Source organism: Neoarius graeffei, chromosome 21, assembly GCF_027579695.1.
Source record: "Neoarius graeffei isolate fNeoGra1 chromosome 21, fNeoGra1.pri, whole genome shotgun sequence".
Lineage (NCBI taxonomy): Eukaryota > Metazoa > Chordata > Actinopteri > Siluriformes > Ariidae > Neoarius > Neoarius graeffei.
This window is the reverse complement of record NC_083589.1, coordinates 23,436,635-23,462,662: the sequence shown is the minus strand read 5'-3', so window position 1 is coordinate 23,462,662 and position 26,028 is coordinate 23,436,635. Positions and strand designations below refer to the sequence as shown.

General features: G+C 42.8%; 1 protein-coding gene across 1 annotated transcript; it reads left to right on the top strand.

Moving 5' to 3' along the window:
• Positions 1–4,701: 4,701 nt before the first annotated feature.
• Positions 4,702–25,975, top strand: LOC132869945 (adenosine deaminase 2-A-like). Its single transcript, XM_060903512.1, has 9 exons — positions 4,702–4,935; positions 5,216–5,430; positions 11,907–12,117; positions 12,251–12,378; positions 12,604–12,694; positions 12,813–12,921; positions 23,644–23,801; positions 25,595–25,797; positions 25,885–25,975. The coding sequence occupies exons 1-9, from the start codon at positions 4,702–4,704 to the stop codon at positions 25,973–25,975; spliced, it is 1,440 nt and encodes a 479-aa protein (XP_060759495.1).
• The last annotated feature ends 53 nt before the right edge of the window (positions 25,976–26,028 follow it).

Here is a 26,028-nt window from a genome sequence, read left to right as displayed (position 1 = left end):
GAGCAGTTTCCACAATGTTTTTCATATAGTGAGGAGCAAGAGCCTTATTGATTATAGCTGTGGTTTTTGTTTGTCCACAGTGAAATTTTTCTGCTATCCTGCTGTCTGGAAAAGCTGCCTTCACAAGCTGAGTTATATGCTCGGCAACAGAAAATGGTAAGTTATGCTCAGCTATAAACTGGCAAAACAGTACCTCAGCTTTTGTCACTTTATCGTACACAGTTTCAGTTACTAATATTGAGTGACGTAGAGCAGTCAATCTTGCTTGAGTACCACTCTGTTTGGCAGAACGTTCACTGTCTTTGTGTTTTTGTCGATCGGAATGTTTTCGAAGATCGTTTTTACCTCCATAGGCTACCGAGAAAGTCTCAAAACAGTAAACACACTTGGCGAACGTCAGTCCTTTCTTGCTCTCTCTGACCCATGGATACTCCATTTTCCAACTCGACTGATACTTCGACAAGTACTTCATTGACTTATTAAGCAGTTGAGAGCCATCAAGTTCTGTATTTTGTCGTTTTGGCATCCTTAATTTACTACTTTTCGTTGGTCAGAGCAAAAAAATGCTGCCGACCACAGAAAACTGAAAGTACACAGATTTACTTCTGGCGGAAGGAGGGAACTAGACTAGGTGAGGTGACATTTTACGGCGAAAATAGTAACTGACGATCGAGTGGCGCTGCAATCACCTTCCGCAGAAAAAACTGTATAAAAATAATTTTCGACTTCAGTCAGGGCAGCACGGTGGTGTAGTGGTTAGCACTGTCGCCTCACAGCAAGAAGGTCCGGGTTCGAGCCCCGTGGCCGGCGAGGGCCTTTCTGTGTGGAGTTTGCATGTTCTCCCCGTGTCCGCGTGGGTTTCCTCTGGGTGCTCCAGTTTCCCCCACAGTCCAAAGACATGCAGGTTAGGTTAACTGGTGACTCTAAATTGACCATAGGTGTGAATGTGAGTGTGAATGGTTGTCTGTGTCTATGTGTCAGCCCTGTGATGACCTGGCGACTTGTCCAGGGTGTACCCCGCCTTTCGCCCGTAGTCAGCTGGGATAGGCTCCAGCTTGCCTGCGACCCTGTAGAACAGGATAAAGTGGCTACAGATAATGAGATGAGATGAGACTTCAGTCAACGAAATGTCGGGAGGATTTTTTTCATGTGTCGGGAGATCAGGAGATTTTTTTAGAAAAGTGCCAAATAACGGGAGATCTCCCGATTTATCGGGAGACTTGGAGCCTCAATTAATTTATCGATCTCCCAAATCATTGCCATCTCTTTTTCTGTCTGAACTGAATGAACTGCTAACTGTCGCCTCATCTGTCTGTACTGCTGTCATTCTTCTGGGTGACTTGAATATTCATGTTGACATTAGTTGCTCCCTTAAGCCAGTATCTCACTGGGTTGCGACAGCTTGCAACAAATGGCGAACGTCATTCGCGAGAGCGTTTCAAAAGTGTCTTGAAACATTCGCGGGGCTTCTCAATTTCCTCGCGTGAGTCGCAAAGTGTCGCTCCTTCATCGCTGAAATTTTGAACATGTTCAAAAAATTTGTGTGACAAAATTTCTCTCAAAATAGCTGCAAATGCGTCGCTGGTGTCGCAAAGCCATCACGAACCCTTCTCAAGTTAGTTTCCGTGAGACAGGAAGTGTGAGTGTATCTCGCTGGGCTGCGACAGCCTGTGACTAGTTGAAGACACAACAATTGCGATAAAATATGCGAATATCAATTCAGTGTGATTCCAAGTGAAAATTGTCACTAATTCGCATATTTAAATCACAATTGTTGTGTCTCCAACTAGTTGCAGGCTGTTGCAGCCCAGTGAGATACTACCCTTACTGATGAGCTCTTGACTGTCTGTCTTTGAATGTTTTGGTTTAACTCAGCATGTTGATTTTCCCACACATAATCATGGTCATATACTTGACTGGCTTTGCTCTACTGGTATAAAAATTGTATCTGTATCAGGTACTGATGTAGGTTTTACTGACCACAAGTTGATTGAGTGTTGTCTCAGTGTGCCTTCTTCTAAATTTCCTCTGCGTTCTTCTGTCTTTTTCCATAATCTTTCTTCTATTGATATGCATTCTTTCTCTGCCTCTCTTCTTTTTGTAAATTTGCTGAGGTTTCCTCCCCTGATGATACAGTTTCTATTTACAATAATACTATATCTAACACACTTAACACTTTCACTCCACTTAAAACAAGACAGGGCTCCGCAAATCGCGCCTCTCCTTGGTTCACCTCTGAGCTTAGGGCCATGAAGGCCAAGGGAAGGCGGCTAGAGCGCCTTTATAAGAAAACTGGCCTTACTATTCATCTTTCACTCTTCTCTGAACACATCACAAAGTATAAGGATGCTCTTAACCCTTTGGTGACTGACCCCTTGAAAATGGTTCCTCCAGGAACGATGACGTTTCAGTTGTCAAGACAACGGAAAAACTAAAATACAAAAACAGAAAGATACGTCGCAATGCTCTTGTGCACAAAACAAAATGCTCTTGTATTTGTATTTTAGTTTTTCCGTTGTCTTGACAACTGAAACGTCATGGTTCCTGGAGGAACCATTTTCAAGGGGTCAGTCACCAAAGGGTTAATGCTGCCCGATCCTCCCACTACGCTAACATCATTAAGAGTGGCAACCATAGACCCAAATCTCTGTTTAATACAATAAATAATCTTCTTCAGCCTCCTTCCTCAACCACTCCCAGTTCCCCTGCTCAGTGTCAGGCTTTTTTGGATTTTTTCAAGTATAAAATTGACAGTATTTATTTACCAACACTTTCATTCTGAAATTCATTCTTCTGTCTTGCAAGTAGCTCTTTCTCATAAAGCTGACTGCTGTCTCTCTGCTTTCTCTCCTGTTGATTCTTTTAAAGTATCAGAAATTATGACTAAGTCCTCCTCCTCATCATGTCTGCTGGACCCTGCACCCACTGCACTTCTTAAATCCTGTGTATCTGCTATCTCCCCTTATATTGCTCATATGATTAATCAGTGTTTTGCTTTAGGCACTGTTCCCATCTCCCTCAAAATTGCTTCTTTTACACCAATACTAAAGAAACCTGGTCTAGATTCTTTTTCACTGTCCAATTACAGATCCATTTCGAATCTCCCTTTCCTAGCTAAAGTAATGGAGCGAGTTGTAGCCTCTCAGCTTTATACTTTCCTTGCTCATAATGATCTCTATGAACCCTTTCAGTCAGGCTTTCGCAATCTGTATAGCACTGTATTTGCTCTCTTAAGAGTCGTTAATGACCTCTTGCTCTCAGCTGATGCTGGCCATCTCAATGTCCTTGTTCTCTTGGACCTTACAGCTGCCTTTGACACTGTACATCATGAGATACTCATTTCCAGACTATCTTCTTTTGGTATTACTGGCTTAGCTTTAGCCTGGTTTCAGTCATACCTAGCAAACAGGCAACAGTTAATCTCTATTGGTGTTCATAAATCATCCACTGTTACTGTTGCTCAAGGTGTGCCTCAGGGTTCTGTCCTTGGTCCCCTTCTTTTTATATTATATATGTCTCCTATAGGCCAGACTATTCGTAACCATGGCCTTAACTTTCATTGTTATGCTGATGACATTCAAATCTACATCACTATTACCCCTTCCGTAGCCTCTGTTCAGCTGCTAAGAACTTGCATCACTGACCCTTAAGCAATGGTTGCATAAGAACTGCCTTAAACTTAATGCTAGCAAAATGGAGGTTCTATTAGTAGGTACCAAAAGACAGGTTCTGAACTTCTCCAGTTTCACTATTGATGTTAATGGTGTGTCTTTTTGTCCTTCCCAAGTTATAAAAAACCTTGGAGTTCTCTTTGACTCCACCCTTACGTTTGAACCCCATTTAAAACTAATTACTAAGAATGCTTTCTTTCACCTCTGCAATATTGCACGTCTCTGCCCTCTTCTCTTGGAAACTGATGCCAAAATGTTGGTCAATGCGTTTATTTTTTCTCATCTCGACTATTGCAATTCTCTCTTTTATGGTCTCCCTGCCACATTGCTCAATCGCCTGCAGTACATCCAAAACTCAGCAGCTAGAGTCCTCACACTCGCCAAGTGCACTGCTCACATTACTCCTGTTTTACAGCAACTGCATTGGTTGCCAGTTATTTCTTGGATTAAATACAAAATCTTGCTTTTAACCTATAAAGCTCTTCATGGTTTCGCCTCTTCCTATCTCTGTGAGCTAATTCATTTGTACTGTCCCTCTCACTCCCTCAGATCTTCTGTCTGTGGGCTTCTGACTGTCCCACGTTTTAAACAGGCATCTATGGGTGGCAGATCTTTCGGTGTTGCTGCTCCTAGGCTTTGGAACTCGTTACCACAATTGCTTCGTGACTGTTCCACTCTCTCTTCCTTCAAAGCTAACTTGAACTTTTCTCTTTTCCTCACACTACTCTTCCTAGTGTGGCTTTTTTTTTTTTGGGGGGGGGGGGGGGGTAACTCCTGTGTAAAGCATCCTTGGGTTTGTGAAATAAATTGAACTTATTATTATTTCATGTTCGCTTAATTCAAATAATTCAAACAAATGACATATTAAGTGTGAGCTGGAAATTGCTGAGCTAAATAAGGCCTTATTGCATTAAATCTGAGAATCAGCAGTAATGAATTACACTTAATTTATGACTCTTTTGCCCATCCTTCTTTACAGGCCATGAAGAGATTTTTTTACATATCATGCAGTACTACAGCTCTGCTGACGATGTTGATCTTAGCCTCTGTGAAAGATAGCAAATGTATAACAGACCCTCATCAGAGAAAGCTTTTACTCCAAGAGGAAGCCTCCAGGCAGATGGGTGGCAGAGTGGAGCTCAGTGCAGCAGAACGTCGACTTGACTCACTCTTGCGTAAACTGAAAGAGCGGGAGATAATGGCTTCATATTTCCCTCCAGCTATGCACTTCTTTAAAGCAAAGCCCTACATCCAAAAGAGTCCTGTGTTTAAACTACTAAAAAAAATGCCAAAAGGTATTTTTGTGAATCTCTAACTCCTTATCTAAAATGTACCAAATTTCCTCAAGGACTCCCAACAAGCCTACATTGGGTTTATTTGGTTCTATTTGTACTATCTACAGTATAATGATTCCTGATCCAGGTTACTGAGCTTTTAGAAACGTGAGACATTAAGAATTTACACTGAGTGTTCCAGAGGACTGAATAGAGAACCAAGAACTGAGTTGGTCATGACCACAAAATTCTACTATCTGTTCCTTTAAGGTGCTACTTGTACATGGTGATACTCTGGTACATGTGAATTGGCTTGTGATGAATGTAACGTATCGGCCTCACTGCTACGTTTGTTTCACATGGATGGGACGCGTGCAGTTCATATTCTCAGCACAACAGCCTTTAGCACTTTTGAATTGCTCTCAATGGAACCTATTGGAGAACCTGAGGGCCAATCTCAGTGATGTAACAACTTTTGACAAGAGGTGACCTACTTGAGCGCCTAAATTTGTTTGTGTATTTAAAAAAATGAGAAGCAGAGAATAGTCTTTATAAACCACCTACTGGAGTGTTTAATGTTTTATTAAGATAGCAGTGCTGATACTTGTAACTGTTTGAACTGATTTGGTTGTTAATGCATATAAGTGTTGAATCAGAGCAATCTTGTCCATTATAAGAGTAGTATGAAATACAAACCCAATCTTATGTTCCTCTAAAATGTATTAAATAAAGCCAGATAATATAAAATCCGGCGGCACGGTGGTGTAGTGGTTAGCGCTGTTGCCTCACAGTAAGAAGGTCTGGGTTCGAGCCCCGTGGCCGGCGAGGGCCTTTCTGTGCGGAGTTTGCATGTTCTCCCCGTGGGTTTCCTCCGGGTGATCCGGTTTCCCCCACAGTCCAAAGACATCCTGTTAGGGTTTTGCTGGGATTCGAACCTGGTTCGTTGGTGTGATAATCCAGCAAACCCCCACTAGGCCACCAGGGGGATGACTCAAATGCAGAGGTGTGAGGCGGAAGTAGAAAAAGAATCAAAAGGTTTATTTAAACTATATACACTATATACAGGGCAAAACAAAAGACAAAAAAAAAAACCAAAGAGTATAATCCAAAAGAAAAGCAAAGTGCAAAAATTCAAAAGCTTAAGAAGATCAAAAAACACAGTACAAAGGAAACTGGAGATAAACATAACAGCACAAAGACTCCGTGACAAGAGGACTGAACTCAGGGGTATAAATAGACAAACTAATTAAGGACACAGGTGAAGATAATTAGGCAATTAACACAAACACAAGACACAGGAACAGTGGCGGCCTCTAGAGGCCAAAATAAACACGACATGAAAAGGAAATAACAGCGGCCTCTAGAGGCCAAAACAGTCCTAGTCCTAACAGGACCCCCCCCTCTAGGAGCGTCTCCTGACGTTCCCAGGGCGATCCGGATGGGCCGAATGGAAGTCCCGACATAGTTCTTTATCAAGGACATCCCGAGCAGGAACCCAGCAGCGCTCCTCAGGACCATAGCCCTCCCAGTCCACCAGATATTGCAACCCGCCGCGGACCCGGCGGGAGTCAAGCAGGCGATTCACAGTGAACACAGTCTGCCCCTGGAAGATGCGGGGGGGTGGGGGGTTCCTAGGGGCAGGGGCATACGTAGACGTCAGTACGGGCCGTAACAGGGAAACATGGAAAGTGGGGTTGATCCTCAGAGTCCGGGGCAACTGGAGCCGGTAGGAGACAGGGTTCACCCTGCGCACCACTTTGAAGGGGCCAATGTAGCGAGGAGCAAGCTTGCGGTTCTCCACCCGCAGTGGAAGGTCCTTAGTGGACAGCCAAACACGCTGCCCAGGGCGGAAAGCGTGTGCAGGTCTTCTATGGCGGTTGGCCTGAGTCTGGTTGGTTCTGGAGGTCTGTATGAGGGTCTTCCTGACCTTGCTCCAGGTCTTGCGACACCGTCTCACATATTGGTTGACCGAGGGCACCCCCGCGTCCTCCTCCTGGTCCGGGAACAGAGGTGGCTGGAACCCGAATTGGCACTGGAATGGCGACAGCTTGGTGGCCGATGACTGCAGGGTGTTGTGGGCGTACTCCGCCCATGGCAGCCAGGTGCTCCACGATGTCGGGTTATCCATAGCCAGGCCTCGCAGGGTGGTTTCCAGGTCCTGGTTGAGCCTCTCCGTCTGACCATTGGACTGTGGGTGAAACCCAGAGGAGAGGCTGGCAGTGGCTCCGATGACCTTGCAGAACCCGTGCCACACTCGGGAGGAGAACTGGGGCCCTCGGTCTGAGACGATGTCCTGTGGAAGACCAAAGACTCGGAAGACATGATTAAACAAAAGTTTCGCAGTTTCAAGAGCAGAGGGGAGTTTGCACAGTGGTATGAAGCGGCAGGCCTTGGAGAATCTGTCAACTAAGACCAAAATGACCGTGTTACCTTGTGACTCAGGGAGACCCGTGATAAAGTCGACTGCCACGTGGGACCAGGGACGCCGGGGAATGGTCAGAGGATGCAGGAGACCCTGGGGACGCTGTCGTGGGTTCTTGGTTCTGGTGCAAACCTCACAGGACAGGACAAATGACCTTACTTCCTTCTCCATGTTAGGCCACCAGAAGCGTCTTTTCAGGAAGTCCAGGGTCCTCCGAGCTCCCGGGTGGGCGGTGAGAGGGGAAGAGTGACCCCACTGGAGAACCTTGGCCCGGGCTTGATGTGGGACGTACAAGAGGCCTGGTGGCCCCGTCTCAGGACCGGGGTCCTGGCGTTGGGCTCGTCGGACAGCCTCCTCAATACCCCAGCGGACAGGGGCCACAATCCGGGACACAGGGATAATAGGCCCGACTTCATTCTCCCTGTTAGTGGCAGAGAACAGTCTGGACAGTGCGTCAGGTTTGGTGTTCTTGGAGCCGGGGCGGTATGAGAGGGTGAAGTCAAACCGACTGAAAAACAGGGCCCACCTAGCCTGTCGAGGGTTCAGTCTCTTGGCTTGCTGGAGGTACTCCAGGTTCTTGTGGTCAGTCCAAACCAGGAATGGATGTTGTGCTCCCTCCAGCCAGTGCCTCCACTCCTCAAGGGCCAGTTTGACCGCTAGCAGTTCTCGATCCCCCACATCGTACCGGGACTCAGCAGGACTCAGGCGGTGGGAGAAGTAAGCGCAGGGGTGCAGCTTTCCTTCCGAACGTTGAGAGAGCACCGCGCCGACACCACTGTCCGAGGCGTCCACCTCCACGATGAATGGTTGGGAGGTGTCCGGGAGAACCAGAATGGGTGCCGTGCAGAAGCGGTCCTTGAGGTCTTTGAACGCCTTTTCTGCCTGAGGAGACCAGCCATAAGATCCACCTGTCCCTTTGGTGAGGTCTGACATGGGTGCTGCCACAGAACTGAAGTTCCTGATGAACTTGCGGTAGAAGTTAGCGAATCCTAAGAACCGCTGAACCTCCTTAACGGACTTGGGAGTAGGCCAATCCCGGACGGCCAGGGTCTTGGCAGGGTCCATTTGGAGTTGGCCTGTCCGTACAATAAATCCCAGAAAGGAGACCTCGGGAACATGAAATTCGCATTTCTGGGCCTTGGCGAACAGATTGTTCTGTAGCAGCCTCTGGAGAACCTGGCGGACATGGTGGCGGTGCTCCTGCACGGTCTTGGAAAAGATAAGGATGTCGTCGAGGTAGACAAAAACGTATAGGTTAATCATGTCCCTTAAGACGTCGTTGATTAGGGCCTGAAAAACAGCTGGTGCGTTGGTGAGTCCGAAGGGCATCACCTGGTATTCGTAGTGCCCAGACGGGGTGTTAAAGGCAGTCTTCCACTCGTCTCCCTGTCGGATACGGATGAGGTGGTATGCGTTCCGTAGGTCCAACTTGGTGAAGACGGTGGCGCCTTGGAGCAGGTCGAAAGCTGTGGACATCAGCGGAAGGGGATATCGGTTGCGCACAGTGATCTTATTCAGGCCCCTGTAATCAATACATGGTCGGAGCCCCCCATCCTTCTTGCCGACAAAGAAGAAGCCGGCTCCAGCAGGTGAAGTGGAGGGTCGAATAAACCCAGAGACCAGGGCATCTTTGAGGTATTCCTCCATGGCCTTGCGTTCTGGCTGAGAGAGTGAAAACAGTCTGCCACGAGGAGGGGTAGTCCCAGGGAGCAAGTCGATGGCACAGTCGTAGGCCCGGTGCGGAGGAAGAACGGCGGCCCTGCTCTTGCTGAATACCTCCTTGAGATCCCAGTACTCTGTGGGAACTTGAGATAACTCGGTGAGATCAGGGGGCTCGGCAGGAGACACAGGAGAGCTAGAGAGCAGACAAGAGGCATGGCATGCAGGGCCCCATTCCACAACCTGGCTTGTTACCCAGTCTATGCGAGGGTTGTGGCGAGTAAGCCAAGGAAGGCCTAGAATAACTGGGAACTCAGGTGAAGGAATCAGGTGCAGGGATATTTCTTCCTTGTGACCTTGAGACTGGAGGAAAACTGGAGAAGTAACTTGGGTGACTCTTCCATCACCTAACGCTTGGCCATCGAGGGCAGACACAGACAGTGGGACTTCAAGAGGTGCAGTCGGAATATTGATGCTTTGGGCGAAGTGAATATCCATAAAGTTCCCAGCCGCCCCTGAGTCTATCAAAGCTTGACAAGAGTGGACAGACTCACCCCAGGAGATGGAGACCGGGATGTAGATTCCTTGGCCAGGGAGTCCGGGAGAGAGGGTAGGCCCCGTCACAACCCTCCCTCGGCTGGACGGGGCGGTCCTTTTCCCAAGAGTTCGGGACATGATGCTCGGAAGTGACCAGGCTTGCCACAGTAGATGCAGCACTTGTCCCTCCTTCTGCGCTCCCTCTCAGATGCGGAGAGGCGAGTACGACCCACTTGCATGGGTTCTGGACAGTCACTGAAGGAGGTAGACGGTCTCCAGGTAGAGGTAGGGAGGCTGGGGGGGCTCAAGGCTTGGTGGCGTTCTCTCATCCTGTTGTCCAGACGAATAGCATGTGAGATGAGGGTTTCGAGGTCACTTGGGCATCCAATAGAGGCCAGACCGTCCTTGATGGGGTCAGACAGACCATGGTGGAAGGCTGACACCAGGGCAGTCTCGTTCCATCCACTTACTGCTGCGAGTGTTCGGAACGAGATGGCGTAATCTGCGACGCTTCCTCCTTGCCGGATGGACATGAGCTTTCGGGCTGCGTCGGTACTGATGTCTGCCTGATCGAAGACCCGAAGCATCTCTTCAGAAAACAGCTGGAAATCAAAGCACTCAGGTCCCTGTCTTTGCCAGATAGCAGTAGCCCAGGCTCGCGCCTTACCAGCTAATAAGGTGATCACAAAGGCAATCTTGCGGCGATCCGTAGTGTAGGTGGTAGGCTGAAGCTCAAAGGTGAGTTGACACTGGGTAAGGAACTCTCGGCACTCACTGTGCTTGCCGTCATACCTCTGTGGTGCAGGAAGGCTGGGTTCGCGAGGTGAAGAAGGCAGCATTGCAGGAGGCACTGGAGCAGGAGTGGGAGCTGGATCAGGAGCAGGAACTGGATCAGGAGATGCAGGCAGAGATGTCAGCTGTGCCAGGGTTTTCCCAATTTGCTGAAGCAGTTCCTCGTGGCGAGCGAGGGCCTCACGTTGGCTGGTGAGCGTACGTCCATGAGCGTCCATGGTCGCTCCGAAGCGTGTCAAAGCTGCCATAATTCCCTGAAGGTTGGCCGGGTAGACAGTTGAAGCAGCCTCTGCTGAGTCGGTCATGACGGAGTCTTTCTGTTAGGGTTTTGCTGGGATTCGAACCTGGTTCGTTGGTGTGATAATCCAGCAAACCCCCACTAGGCCACCAGGGGGATGACTCAAATGCAGAGGCGTGAGGCGGAAGTAGAAAAAGAATCAAAAGGTTTATTTAAACTATATACACTATATACAGGGCAAAACAAAAGACAAAAAAAAAAAACCAAAGAGTATAATCCAAAAGAAAAGCAAAGTGCAAAAATTCAAAAGCTTAAGAAGATCAAAAAACACAGTACAAAGGAAACTGGAGATAAACATAACAGCACAAAGACTCCGTGACAAGAGGACTGAACTCAGGGGTATAAATAGACAAACTAATTAAGGACACAGGTGAAGATAATTAGGCAATTAACACAAACACAAGACACAGGAACAGTGGCGGCCTCTAGAGGCCAAAATAAACACGACATGAAAAGGAAATAACAGCGGCCTCTAGAGGCCAAAACAGTCCTAGTCCTAACACATCCAGGTTAGGTTAACTGGTGACTCTAAATTGACTGTAGGTGTGAATGTGAGTGTGAATGGTTGTCTGTGTCTATGTGTCAGCCCTGTGATGACTTGGCGACTTGTCCAGGGTGTACCCCACCTTTCGCCCGTAGTCAGCTGGGATAGGCTGCAGCTTGCCTGCGACCCTGTAGAACAGGATAAAGCGGCTACAGATGATGAGATGAGATGAATATAAAATCCTCACTCTCTATTCCTGATCTTAAGTACTTCTTTAAGAATCTGAAGAAACTTATGAATGTGATACATTTCATACTTGGTTTGGAGGAAGCTGTGTTTTATATTTCTTCAGATTCACCTGTTTAACAAAGACCTACAGGTTTTGTGCCCAAATACACTAGTTTGGTATTAGGAGCTATCCATAATTCCCTCTATCTTGACTAGAGCCCCAGTCCCAGTTGAAGAGAAGCAGCCACATTGCATGATGCTGCCACCACCATGCTTCAGCGTGGGTTCATTTTTTGGATGATAAGCTGTCTTGTTTGTTTGTTTGTTTGTTTTTATGCACCAAACATATATTTTAGAATTATGCTCAAAAAGTTCTACCATGGAAGAACTTGGAGAAGAACTTGGTTTAAGCAGGCTTGAATGCTTTTTGTTCTTGAGGAACTGCTTCAGTCTAGCCACCCTACCCCAAGTACAGACACATGAACAATGCAAGGGATTGTTAAGTAAGGTCAATCTAATCTTTTCCACATTTTCCTCTCAGTTTGATACGGAACCTCATGCTGTTCACTAAGGACCCTGATGTAAAATACCCGACTCAGGATGAAGTGTGGAATCAGTTTGAGCAAGTATTTCAGTCAATCTCAGGGCTGGTCTCATATGCACCTGTTTTTAAAGAGTACATTTACCAAGGCCTCCTGCAACTCTACAATGACAATATCTTGTATTTGGAGCTGAGGACTGACCTTTCCCAGGTTGGTGAATATTGAGTATAGTTATTCAGGAAGTCATAGTGTATGTAACGATGTATTCATTTCCAGGCAAGGTTTGTAACTGACTAAATGATACTGCTTTTTTAGCAATACTAAGCATGATTTTCTGCCTCAGACATATGAACTTGATGGCACCATTCATGACAGAGAATGGATTATTCAAACCTACAAAAATGTAACGGAGCAGTTCACGCTGGAGTATCCAGATTTCATTGGGATTCGATTAATTTATTCTGTCGATAGGTAAGCTGACATGGAATTACATTTGACAAGTTGTTCTGGTACAACAATTCCAGAAACTTGTAGAATTGACCCAAGTTGCACTGAAGCTGTTTTGTCTGATTTTCCTGGCTGAAAACTTGAAGACTCTTTTTATGTTGATTTTTGTTGATGTTGACTGTCACTCATCTGTATGTCTTGTGAATGCTTTGCTGTTTTGAGATGTGTGTCTTCTGCTTCCTTGTACAGATTACAGAACTTGTCCATGGTCAAAATAGCAGTAAGAGATACTATTGAGATGCAAAAACGATATCCAGAGATTATCGCTGGCTTTGACCTGGTGAAATCCTTTACATGACTTTATGCCAAATCCATAGTAGAAATACATCTGGTAATGAAATTCTGTTACGATCTACAGTAATTTAATGATCTAAATTTGGGATTATCTCTTGCTGTAGGTTGGGCAAGAGGATAAAGGAAATTCCATCTGGTATTTTCGAGATGCTCTATCAATTCCTGCTGAAGTTAAAGCCAAACTTTCCTACTTTTTCCATGCAGGTGAGACTGGTAAGTGTCATATTAATATATTACATATACAGACAATATAACTCACATTCAAATGTTTACAAAAGAAGATATTTTGTTCTGATTTCTTCATAAATACTTCACAACATCCTGCCGAAAAAAAATTAAATCTATGAAAAAGTTCATAATTAAAAGGAAAATAAATGAGTTGTTTAAAGGAACATCTTGCGATTTACACTGTGATTTATGGTGTCTTTTACATGAATTATAGTGTGTTTAAATGCATCTCAATCGACTTTACATCCCTCAGTGCAGGCATATTTGGACAGTCCTGCTTATACAATTGATCAGACTCTCAAACTACCATTATTCTTTGGAGAGAATTGGCTTTAAGGGGTAACTTATAGGTTTAGCAAAAAATAAATAAATAAAAAAACACCTCATATTAGGCAACCATTTGGGCACTCCATCATGTTTCTTCTTATACCGTAAAGGGCCACCCAGTAGGGCAGTGCTCCATTTTATCTACAGTCCCATATCAGAAAAAGTTGGGGTGGTATGGAAAAATGCAAATTAAAAAGAAAGCAGGGTCATTCCATGCCAAATCAACAAGAGGTTATGCTCGACCATCTCAGATTTCAATGAAATTTGGAGGGCTCAGAGATACTATTAAAAGAAGTTAATCCCCAAAACTTGAGCTTCCTATCACCAATAGTTTCAGAGATACAGGCATTTGAATTTTTCGATTTTTTTGTTTTTTGCTCAAAACATACATATTTCAAAGTGTAATCTTTATTATGCAAGATAGAAACCTAAAATTTTGCACAGAGAGACTCAATGTCTTGTACTACAAGCTTCAACTTAGAATTTCAATGGTCATTGTATATTAGATGGTGATTTTAACAAGGAAATTAAAAAGACAAATTTGCATTTTTTGCATTTTTAACTCATTCTGGAAGCTTGCCTGTGGCAGTAATGCTTAAACTAAGAATGTTATTCAAATCTACACAGAAATATCTACCAATTTCAGTTTTACCAAGTCTCCTATTCCTAGTTTGTCTGTAATAGGGTTTTGAAATTCGCGATTTCTAAAACATGCCATTTTCAGTAGCAAGAAATCCAATGTGGGATAGCAGTTACCGGTAGGAACTTGTAAATTTTTTTCAGTAATCCCCAAGACCCATATTTTATATTTCCAAATTTTTGTTCTGTGTCTCTCAAGTATTTTTAAACTACAGGGGTTTAAAAAATCCATTTTCACCAAATTCGAATTTTTGATATATTTTCATATAACTGATATTTGAGGGTTAATAAATGCTTCAATAAGGCTCAAGTAGGTTAGGAGACATGTTTCTTCCTCAGTTTTAAATAAAATTTCAATTAATGCTCAGTATTAATTATTTGTAAATTGATTTTAATCTAAGACTGTGTAACATTAACAATCAATGACCAGCTATTGTGTACCAGTCAACAGTCAGCTTTATCAATATCAACACAGCACAATAGGTGACCTTTGATACCAGAACAGGTGGCTCATATCTTATAGTTTTAGAGTCTGTAAACTGCATACTTGTTCAGATAACATTATATTGCTTGGATTATATTAAATACATTGTAATACAGAGCACTGAGAAAATTTACCAATGTTATTAACTGAATGTGTTTCTTTGCAAGGATTGGATATTTTGAATAGTTGACTCGGGAATTTAATTGTAGTTGCTTTCAATTTGAGATCAGTGTAAATGAGTTTGTTCTTAGACATCTAGAAATTGCTGAACTTCCTCCCTGTTCTATAGGAATTGGACTAAAGAAAGATTCTGAGTGCCATAAACTAACATACAACAGAAATTGTAAGTTACTGTAAGTGATTTATATGAAAAATGACTGACTTCTTTAGTTTTTTATATATATATTTACTGAAAAATGTGAAATGTTCATCAGGCTTTCGTCTAAACGGGGGAACAGGGGCGCTGTGCCCTCTTACTCTCGGCGTGCGCCCCCTTACCAACTCCATGAAAACATCCCAGCAACACTACATGACAATGTGTCTGATCATCAAATACGTTATAATTGCTCCAAAAATATTCCAATCATAGTAGATACACCGCCAGACGGCGCAAAAACAATCCGAATTGGCGTTTTCCAGACTGAGGCGCCATGTTGTTTAGTTGTTTACTTGTCGCGGCTGCTCTCACGAGATTTGACATGGGTTACATACAAGGTCAGCTGACTTGTCGAGCGAGATTTCTCGAGACTGAATGACCTTTCACCCACCGGCGGGGGAGCTTTTGACAGAAGTAGTTCGCGAGTTGTTTTTGTTGACACTTGGGCATTTAAAGATGTCATCCCACGGCACGAAGCGGAAGAAAGCCAAAGACTGTCCGGGGCAGAAGAAGATTACTTCTTTCTTTTTCAATGTTGACAGACAATTTGTTACAATTTCCCTCTCAGATAGCCTCAGAATGTCCCATTGGAGCATTTTTCAAAGGCTTTGCACGGCGGGGGGGGACAACCGGCACCATCCCCCCCCCCCCCCGCTTCGCTCCCTCGCCATGGTGAGCGCCCTCATACTAAATTTTTCTAGAAAAAACCCTGTTCATATATTATTTAGCTTATGTCAAAATTATAATATTTTTAAAACCATATTTCTGTGACATGAACACAAGTAAAATGTTTCCTTATCTATACAAATCATTTAGTTGTATTTATCAGTCCTTAATCATCAATAAAATGGAAATAATATCAAAAATTCGAATTTGGAAAAAATGGATTTTTTAAACACCTGTAGCTCAGAAATACTTGAGAGACACAGAGCAAAAACTTGGAAATATAAAATATGGGTCTAGGAGATTACTGAAAAAAAATTTACAAGTTCCTAACTGCTATCCCACATTGGAAGCTACTGAAAATGGCATGTTTTAGAAATTGGCGAATTTCAAAACCCTATTACAGACAAACTAGGAATAGTGGAGACTTGGTAAAACTGAAATTGGTAGATATTTCTGTGTAGATTTGAATAACATTCTTAGTTTAAGCATTACTGCCACAGACAAGCTTCCAGAATGAATTAAAAATGCAAAAAATGCAAATTTGTCTTTTTAATTTCCTTGTTAAAATCACCATCTTATGGCCCTTTTCCACTACCCTTTTTCAGCTCACTTCAGCTCACTTCAGCCCGACACGGCTCGCGTTTCGACTACCTCAGAGCAGTACGACTCAGCCCGCTTCAGCCTTACTTAGCACCCAAAACTCGCACGGTTTTGGAGTAGGGCTGAAGCGAGCCAAACCGAGCTGAGTGGGGCTAGGGGCGTGAGGAGACACTCCCCTGTGCACTGATTGGTGAGGAGGAGTGTCCTCACATGCCCACACACGCCCCGCGAGCACGATGGGATCTGTAAACACCGTAAACCCGGAAGAAGGAGAATTATGAATTACGAGAATTATGAAGCCTTATGCGCCTCGCCTCATCTATACGCTCTTGCCAGTATCTGTTGGCGTTGTCGGTGACAACAAGCCACAGCATCAAGACCAGCAACACTAACGACTCCATGTCCTCCATGTTTATTGTTTACTATCCCGGTCGTGAGACTACCGCTTAAAAGACCACTGATGTCACTGTTTGCGCCACCTAACGACATCACGTGACGTCCACCCACTTTCACTAACTCCACCCAATGTGTCCACCCACTTCCAGCCAGCACGGTTCAGCGTGGTTGTAGTCAAAATGCAATTCCAACAGCCCCACTCAGCTCGACTCAGCCCAACTCAGCACGGCACGGCTCAGCCCAACTCAGCCGAGTTGGTAGTGGAAAAGCGGCATAATATACAATGACCATTGAAATTCTAAGTTGAAGCTTGTAGTACAAGACATTGAGTCTCTCTCTGCAAAATTTTAGGTTTCTATCTTGCATAATAAAGATTATATTACACTTTGAAATATGTATGTTTTGAGCAAAATGCAAAAAAATTTGAAAAAATTCAAATGCCTGTATCTCTGAAACCGTTGGAGATAGGAAGCTCAAATTTTGGGGATTAACTTCTTTTAATAGTATCTCTGAGCCCTCCAAATTTCATTGAAATCTGAGATGGTCGAGCATAAATTTGTCAGATATTTGTTGATTTGGCATGGAATGACCCAGCAGTGATTTTCTAAATTTACTTTGACTTGTATTTCCTTGCATACAGAATGAACTCAAGATATTTCATGGTTTGTCTGGTCAAGTTAATTTCATTTGTTAATATACATCCATTCCTGCATTTCAGGCCTGTAACACATTCCAAAACAAGTTGGGATGGGGACAATTTAGGGTTAGTAATGAGGTAAAACAATTAAATAATGATGTGATTTTAAACAGGTGATGTCAACAGGTGACTGTAATCATGATTTGGTACAAAATCAGTATCCAGGAAAGGACTAGTCTTTGAGGAGCAAAGATGGGCTGAGGATCTCCAGTTTGTCAACAAATGTGTGAGAAAATTAATGAGGTGTTTAAACAGAATATTCCTCAGAGAAATATAGGAAGGGATTTGGATATTTAACCCTCTACGGTGCATGATATCATTAGAAGATTCAAGGTATCTGGAGGAATTTCAGTGCATAAAGGGCAAGGGCACAAGCCAAAGCTGAACACTTGTCATCTCCAATCCCTCAGACAGCAGTGCATCAAGAACCGTCATTCATCTATAGCTGATATAATCACATGGGCTCGGGATTACTCTGGCAAACCTTTATCAAGCACTATAATATGGAGTTACATCCACAAATGCCAGTTAAAACTTTACTGTGTAAAAAGGAAGCTTTATCTTAACTGTGTTCAGAAGCACCATTGACTTCTTTGGGCTTGGAGGCATCTGGGATGGACCATCACACATTGGAAACGTGTACTGTGGTGAGATGAATCAGTATTTCAGATCTGTTTTGGATGAAATGGACATGGTGTGTTTTGGACCAAAGACGAAAATGACCATCCAAACTGTTACCAGCAACAAGTCCAAAAGCCAGGGTCTGTCATGGTATGGAGTTATGTCAGTGCCCTTGGCAAAGGTACCTTGCACTTCTGTGATGGCAACATTAATGCAGAAAAGTACATTGAGATTTTGGAGCAACATATGCTGCCTTCAAGAAGACATCTTTTCCAGGGAGATTTCAAAACACAATGCAAAACCACATTCTGCTGACGTTACAAAGGCATGGCTCTGGAAGAAGAGGGTGTCTGTCTCCTTTGTCCCCAATAGAGAATGTGTGGAGAATTCTGAAATGAAAAATATGACCACGATGATCCTGTACTGTTGCACACCTTCAGACCTGTTTGCAGGAAGACTGGGACAAAATCACACCTGAAACACTTCAACACTTGGTGTTTCCAATCCCTAAACATTTTTTAAGTGTTGTAAGAAGGAGTGGAAACACTATAAAGTGGTAAATGCTTTACCATCCCAACTTTTTTGAAATGTGTTGCAAGAATCAGAATTAAAATAAGTGTTTATTCTGAAAAGCTATAAAATTCATGAGGTAAAACATCACATAATGTGCTATTGTATTGCTTTGAGTGCAATACAGGTCAAATATTATTTACAAATCATTGTTTTCAGGTTTAACTTCAATTTGAACATACTGTCCCAACTTGTTCTGATTTGGGCTTGGACCACAGGGGCACCCTCGAGAGCACTTTCACACTTTCCCTATGGGGGCATCAGCAATGTACATGCCAGTTCCTCCAGTGTTATGTAATGCCTCATTGTGTGTTTTCCTGTCCACACACTCACAGCCAAGATCCTACAGCTCTGGATGTGTGCCAAAGTTTCCTGCACCTTCTTTAATGTCCACATAAAGGACTCATGCCCTGTCTGAGACCTGGTGCTGGCTGATACATGCCATATCAGAGCTCTAGATGGCAAGAGCTGCATTAACAAAATGACAGATAATAGAACATCCAATAAAAGCAGTGCTTAAATAACTATGAAGGTACTTGTGACTAGTTTGAAGAGACTGCAGTTTGAAGAGTTCATTAGATGAATGTCATTGCGAATAATAGCAGTATGATATGATAACACCAGGTAAATCTCATCAGAAATATTCAGTCAAAAAAATGTAAATCACATATTTGTACACAAACTACTCCCCCATTACGTCTCTGAAATCAGCGGTCTGCACAAATATCAATCAATAAAAATGCAGGGATATGGATTTTTGGTTTTGTCCTATTAAAATCTCCTTCTGAAAAAGGGTTTAAAAAGTATCTTTTTTTTAATTCTGTCCACATTCACTGGATATGAGCAATCGTATGCTCTGACTGGCTACTCTACTACTAGGTTATCAGCTCATATACCGTGAGTGGAGAAAAACAAAATGGCGGAGCGTGTTGCTGAACCAACTGAGGACAAAATAAAAACTCTACTTGAAAACAAAAACCCAGAAAATACAAAAAAAGCAACAAAATATGGAATAAAAGTATTTGATGGTAAGAACATATCTTTTTTCAAGAAATATTTATTATTATATTTTTCACAAATTGCTACTGTTATTTCACCGGTTTGTTTACATTCTAAGTAGAAATGATTTTGTCAGAAGTTTTGTACAAAGTTTTTATTTATTGAATTTGCCAAAAATAAAAATGCTCTGTTTCTCAAAATCCAGTGAATGTGGATAGAATAAAACAATTATTCCACTCCATCTCGTCGTACATGGCTTATAGCCAACTCGGTGCTACGTGCCTCGTTGGCTATCAGCTCATGTACGACTCGATTTCATGGAATAACTTAATTATTGAGTATGATTAAGGATTGTACCACCCAAACACCTTCTCAAATACACCCTTATTGCTTAGAAAATTGTTTTATTGGTGATAAATTGGTGCCATGGTCATGCAGTGGATAGTGGTGTTGTTTCATGGCAAGAAGCTTCTGGATTTGAATCTGCTGGTCAGCAGGGGCCTGTCTGCATGGAGTTTGCATGTTCTTGCCATGCCTGGCTACTCTAAATTGCCTGTAGGTGTGATGGTGAGTGTGTCTCTCCATATTAGCCCTACAATATAGACTGGTGACCTGTCCAGGGTGAACCCTGCCTTTCATCCAATGTCAACTGGGATTGGCTTCAGCTCATCCATGACACTCCGTAGGATAAATGGCATAGAAAATGGATTAGTGATAAATGACCTGCACTTAAGCTTTAGTATAACAAACATCTTAAAGTTTGAACGTATTTGGTTTCCTTTTCTGTTCAGACTGAGATGATCTATAGGTTCTATATGCATACAAATACAGTGGTGCTTGAAAGTTTGTGAACCCTTTAGAATTTTCTACATTTCTGCATAAATATGACCTAAAACATCATCAGATTTTCACACAAGTCCTAAAAGTAGATAAAGAGAACCCAGTTAAACAAATGAGGCAAAAATATTATACTTGGTCATTTATTTATTGAGGAAAATGATACAGTATTACATATCTGTGAGTGGCAAAAGTATGTGAACCTCTAGGATTAGGAGTTAATTTGAAGGTGAAATTAGAGTCAGGTGTTTTCAATCAATGGGATGACAATCAGGTGTGAGTGGGCACCCTGTTTTATTTAAAGAACAGGGATCTATCAAAGTCTGATCTTCACAACACGTTTGTGGAAGTGTATCATGGCACAAACAAAGGAGATTTCTGAGGACCTCAGAAAAAGTGTTGTTGATGCTCATCAGGCTGGAAAAGGTTACAAAACCATCTCTAAAGAGTTTGGACTCCACCAATCCACAGTCAGACAGATTGTGTACAAATGGAGGAAATTCAAGACCATTGTTACCCTCCCCAGGAGTGGTCGACCAACAAAGATCACTCCAAGAGCAAAGTCTGTAATAGTCGGTGAGGTCACAAAGGACCCCAGGGTAACTTCTAAGCAACTGATGGCCTCTCTCACATTGGCTAATGTTAATGTTCATGAGTCCACCATCAGGAGAACACTGAACAACAATGGTGTGCATGGCAGGGTTGCAAGAAGAAAGCCACTGCTCTCCAAAAAGAACATTGCTGCTTATCTGCAGTTTGCTAAAGATCACATGGACAAGCCAGAAGGCTATTGGAAAAATGTTTTGAGGATGGATGAGACCAAAATAGAAATTTTTGGTTTAAATGAGAAGTGTTATGTTTGGAGAAAGGAAAACCCTGCATTCCAGCATAAACCCCTTATCCCATCTGTGAAACATGGTGGTGGTAGTATCATGGTTTGGGCCTGTTTTGCTGCATCTGGGCCAGGACAGCTTGCCATCATTGTTGGAACAATGAATTCTGAATTATACCAGCGAATTCTAAAGGAAAAAGTCAGGACATCTGTCCATGAACTGAATCTCAAGAAAAGGTGAGTCATGCAGCAAGACGACGACCCTAAGCACACAAGTTGTTCTACCAAAGAATGGTTAAAGAAGAATAAAGTTAATGTCTTGGAATGGCCAAGTCAAAGTCCTGACTTTAATCCAATCGAAATGTTGTGGAAGGACCTGAAGCGAGCAGTTCATGTGAGAAAACCCACCAACATCCCAGAGTTGAAGCTGTTCTGTACGGAGGAATGCACTAAAATTCCTCCAAGCTGGTGTGCAGGACTGATCAATAGTTACCGGAAACCTTTAGTTGCAGTTATTGCTGCACAAGGGGGTCACACCAGATACTGATGTAGGTATCATGCCGCCATCTTGTGTCAGAACTACAATTCCCAGGCAACTTCCGCGTGACCTACATCACGCGTGGGCGGGATCATCTACGTCAGTCTGCCATGCACGCATAAATCCAAGCGGAAGCTCTGCCATTTTGTCTCTCTCGTCTGGCTTCCGATGAATCTGGACGCATAAAGAGGCGCTCTCCATCAAAAAGACGTCTTCTTTCTTGCAAGATCCATCACTCAGCGCGATTTTCTTTCTTACCCTTGGCAAAGGTAAACTCTAGAGTCGCGCGATCTTTAAACTCAACCTGAGTTACAACCGGTTTACTTGCATTAGAAGTGACGTCACGACTGCAGCTCAGGCAGTTAAAAGTTAAGAAGCGATTGAATCCTTTTTAACTCAAAAGTGCTGTGCATCTTATTCTGAGCAGAGACTTTTCCTCACGAACGCTGAGATTCGGACCAAGAATCCTCTGCTTTCCACAGGAACCACCCAAGTGCTCCGCTGGACCCGAAAGTTTTCTGCGCCTCCATCACGAGCGGCTCACGTGCTCCCACGGCGAGGCCCGAAACTACACCGGCGAATAGTTCTTCATATCTTGCTAAAGGCAGGATTAAGTAAGATTTTGGCATTTGGGCATAATTAAGATAGTCTTAGGAATTTGCTTTTATTTGAAATAGTGTGACTTTAAACCCAGGTTTATTCATTACACTATTAGACACGCAGCGTGTTGATTTATTTTGGTTCTATGTTCTCTTAATTGTTTAATAGCTAGGCTGCGCATGCTTCTCTCTCTCTTATTCTGACTAACACTAACTTCCTTATCATACATTTTGACCTTATCAAGGTTTCAGTGAGTTTGGTAATGTTATGATTGTGGAATCTTTTTGTTACTGAGAAAACACGTGCTCAACAGGCCTGACCAGGCCTGATACACTTTAGATAGCTTCCCTTTGTCTTTAGCAACACGTGCTCAGTAGGCCTCATAAGGCCTAACAAACACACTTTAGCTAGGCCATAGGGCCTTTCACAAACACATACTAGCAACACAAGGCTAATCTAGGCCTCCACCACGTGTGGTTAGCTACACGAGGCTAAACACAGAGCTAATCCTTTGTTCTATTTAGATAACATTCTTTTGTTTTAGCTAGCAACAAGCTAGGCCTCCACCACGTGTAGTTAGCTACACGAGGCTAAACACATGGTCAAGTCCTACACACACGCGCACACACACACACTTCACTGCTTGTATATATTGATTTATTATTTTTATCTTTGTATAATAAATTCATTTATTAAAGAAACTGTGTTTATTTGTGTGAACAACAATATGTGAAGTCCCCAATCTTCTCAAAGAATTCAAAAGGGTGCATATAAAAGTTATGTAATATGGTAAGTGATCGTAATAATTTGGAAATATACCATAATTTAGCTGTTTGGTAATTTATTATTAAGCACCAGGATTAATGGTATGATTCACTAAATGATTCACTAAATGATTCATTGGTATGATTCACTAAATGATTCATTGAACGATTCACTAAATGATTCATTGAATGATTCACTAAACGATTCATTGAACGATTCACTAAATGATTCACTGAATGAGACTGATTCTATGATATGATTCAATTCAAACGAGTCAAAGTAAACGATTCAATGGGATTGATTCATTTTAATTACTGACCTTCAAAATTTAATGAGACTGATTTAACGAGATTGATCACTTAATAAGAATAATTAACTGATTGCACCCACACTGAAAACAAAGGTTCACATACTTTTGCCACTCACAGATATGTAATATTGGATCATTTTCCTCAATAAATAAATGATCAAGTATAATATTTTTGTCTCATTTGTTTAACTGGGTTCTCTTTATCTACTTTTAGGACTTGTGTGAAAATCTGATGATGTTTTAGGTCATATTTATGCAGAAATATAGAAAATTCTAAAGGGTTCACAAACTTTCAAGCACCACTGTACATCTGAATGCATTATATACTTTTGAGACTCACTTAACTATAAACTAATCCCTAATGTTACTTTGATATAAACATATTAAATACATCCATATTACAATATAGATTATCATCTTGTTTATACTGGAGTGTATGTGTGTTTATAGGCTTATACGGCACAGATGTTGACAGGAACATTCTGGATGCTCTGTATTTCAACACTACGCGTATTGGGCATGGTTTTGCCTTGGCACACCATCCCCTGGCTAAAGAGCTCTCCAGAAAACTGGGAGTGCCAGTGGAAGTATGTTCTATATCCAACCAGGTACGGCATCAGTATCAAGTGTTGATAAAGCAAATAGAAGCAAATAGACTGCACACAAATACCGTATCCCTATAGCTATTTAGCTAAATATGAACGTTTTATTGTCTTTGGGGTGCTTTGATTCAATTATAGGCTCCCTTAGTCCCTTCCATTTAAATACCACTAACATATCAATCACTTTATTCACAAAATACTGACATACAAATGTGCCATGATTAGTTGAATCAAACACATGAGAAAACAGTTGAAGAAAAAATGCCCAGCTACATTCTGGATGAAGACTATTCATGAAATAGTGATGATATAATTATCAGTTTAATTAGCATGGGTTTTTGAAATTAGCATGAAAATCTGCAAGTTCAATTGACTGTGCCCAACAACAGCCTTTAAAGGCATATTTTATAGGAGTAGTTTTCTTGTACCCCTTTTCAACCAGCAGGGAACAGGTTCCGTTCTTGTTCGTGCACCAAATTTTGTACTGTTCAGAGCATTTCAACCAAAAATAAATTGGTTCGAAACCTGAAAAGTTAGTTCCCAGCTGGAACCAAAATATAGCTGTTTTTTCCAGCACAAACCGTGACATCAATGGTCGTGTCATTCGTTTGGAGAGGAAGCAGAGTGCAGCAATGGAGAACGCAACGGAAAAGGATATATCTTCAGAAAAAATGGACCGAAAACAAGTATCTGTAATAACAGAACAAAAGTTTGCAGGTAATCAATATGCTCTGATATACTGCTGCTACTAAGAAGGTCCGGGTTCAAGCCCCGTGCCCGGTGAGGGCCTTTCTGTGTGGAGTTTGCATGTTCTCCCCGTGGGTTTCCTCCGGGTGATCCGGTTTCCCCCACAGTCCAAAGACATGCAGGTTAGGTTAACTGGTGACTCTAAATTGACCGTAGGTGTGAATGTGAGTGTGAATGGTTGTCTGTGTTTATGTGTCAGCCCTGTGATGACCTGGCGACTTGTCCAGGGTGTACCCCTCTTCTCGCCCGTAGTCAGCTGGGAGAGGCTCCAGCTTGCCTGCGACCCTGTAGAACAGGATAAAGCGGCTAGAGATAATGAGATGAGATATTGCTGCTACTGTTTACTCCTGTTGTGAATTGTGCAATGCCCTCCGTTGATGATGCATCATTGATTTACTATGATTCTGAGCAAAGCTAGTTCTCTAGCTGGCACCAAGGTTCAAAGAATCCTGAACAGAACTGGTTCCAGAACCCTTTCCCTGTTGGTCAAAAAGTGGTATTGGTGGTGGTGGTCCACTATATGGCCAAAAGTATGTGGACACCTGCTATCACACCCATATGTGTTTTTTCTCCCAACAAAGTTGGAAGTACACAGTTGCATAGAATGTATCCTGTAGCATTACAATTTCCCCTTCACTGGAACTGAGACCGAAACTTGTTCCAGCATCACAATGATCCTGTACACAAACTGAGCACCATGAAGACATGGTGTGTTAAAGTTGGAGTGGAAGAAGTCAAGTGTCCTGCACAGAACCCTGACTGAACACCTTTGACATGAACTGGAACACCAACTGAACCCCAGACCTCCTCATCCAACATCAGTACCTGATCTCAGCAATGCTCTTGTATCTGAATGATCTGAGCTGAAAGAGTGGAGCTTATTATAACAGCAAACACACAGGGTGATGAAATCTGTAATGAGATGTTCAACAAGCACATATGAGTATGGTGGTCAGGTGTCCACATGCTTTTGTGTGTGTATATATATATAGTGCATATGGATACCTGTCCTCCTCTTCACAAATGTCGTGGTGGATTTATATGTATTGTAGGTGCTGAAGCTGGTCTCAGATCTGCGAAATCACCCCGCTGCAGTGTTAATGTCAGAGGGCCATCCCATGGTGGTGAGCTCCGATGATCCGGCCTTGCTTGGCACAACTGGACTCACCTATGATTTCTATGAAGTCTTTGTAGGAATTGGAGGTCTGAGTGCCAATGTAGGCATGCTGAAGGAGTTGGCAATGAATTCAATCAGGTGAATGACTTTTGCTTTGTAATTAGATTAAAGCTTTTTTTTATGTTTGAAAGAAATTTCCGACTGACTTGCTTTGTTTGCGTACAGGTACAGTTCCTTGCCAGCAGTGCTTAAGGATAAGGCCATGGCCTTATGGCAGCAAAAATGGAACAAATTTATATCGAAGTATTCACCATAGCTACTGAAAGTTGAAGAAAACACTTGAATGACATTTTCACACTGAAAAGAAAA

Excerpts from the sequence above, each read along its gene's own strand:
- LOC132869945 (XM_060903512.1), top strand. The coding sequence starts at position 4,702 with ATGTTGATCTTAGCCTCTGTGAAAGATAGCAAATGTATAACAGACCCT. Across the intron at positions 12,695-12,812 it reads TTATCGCTGGCTTTGACCTG|GTTGGGCAAGAGGATAAAGG; the intron begins GTGAAATCCTTT and ends CTCTTGCTGTAG. Across the intron at positions 12,922-23,643 it reads TTTCCATGCAGGTGAGACTG|GCTTATACGGCACAGATGTT; the intron begins GTAAGTGTCATA and ends GTGTGTTTATAG.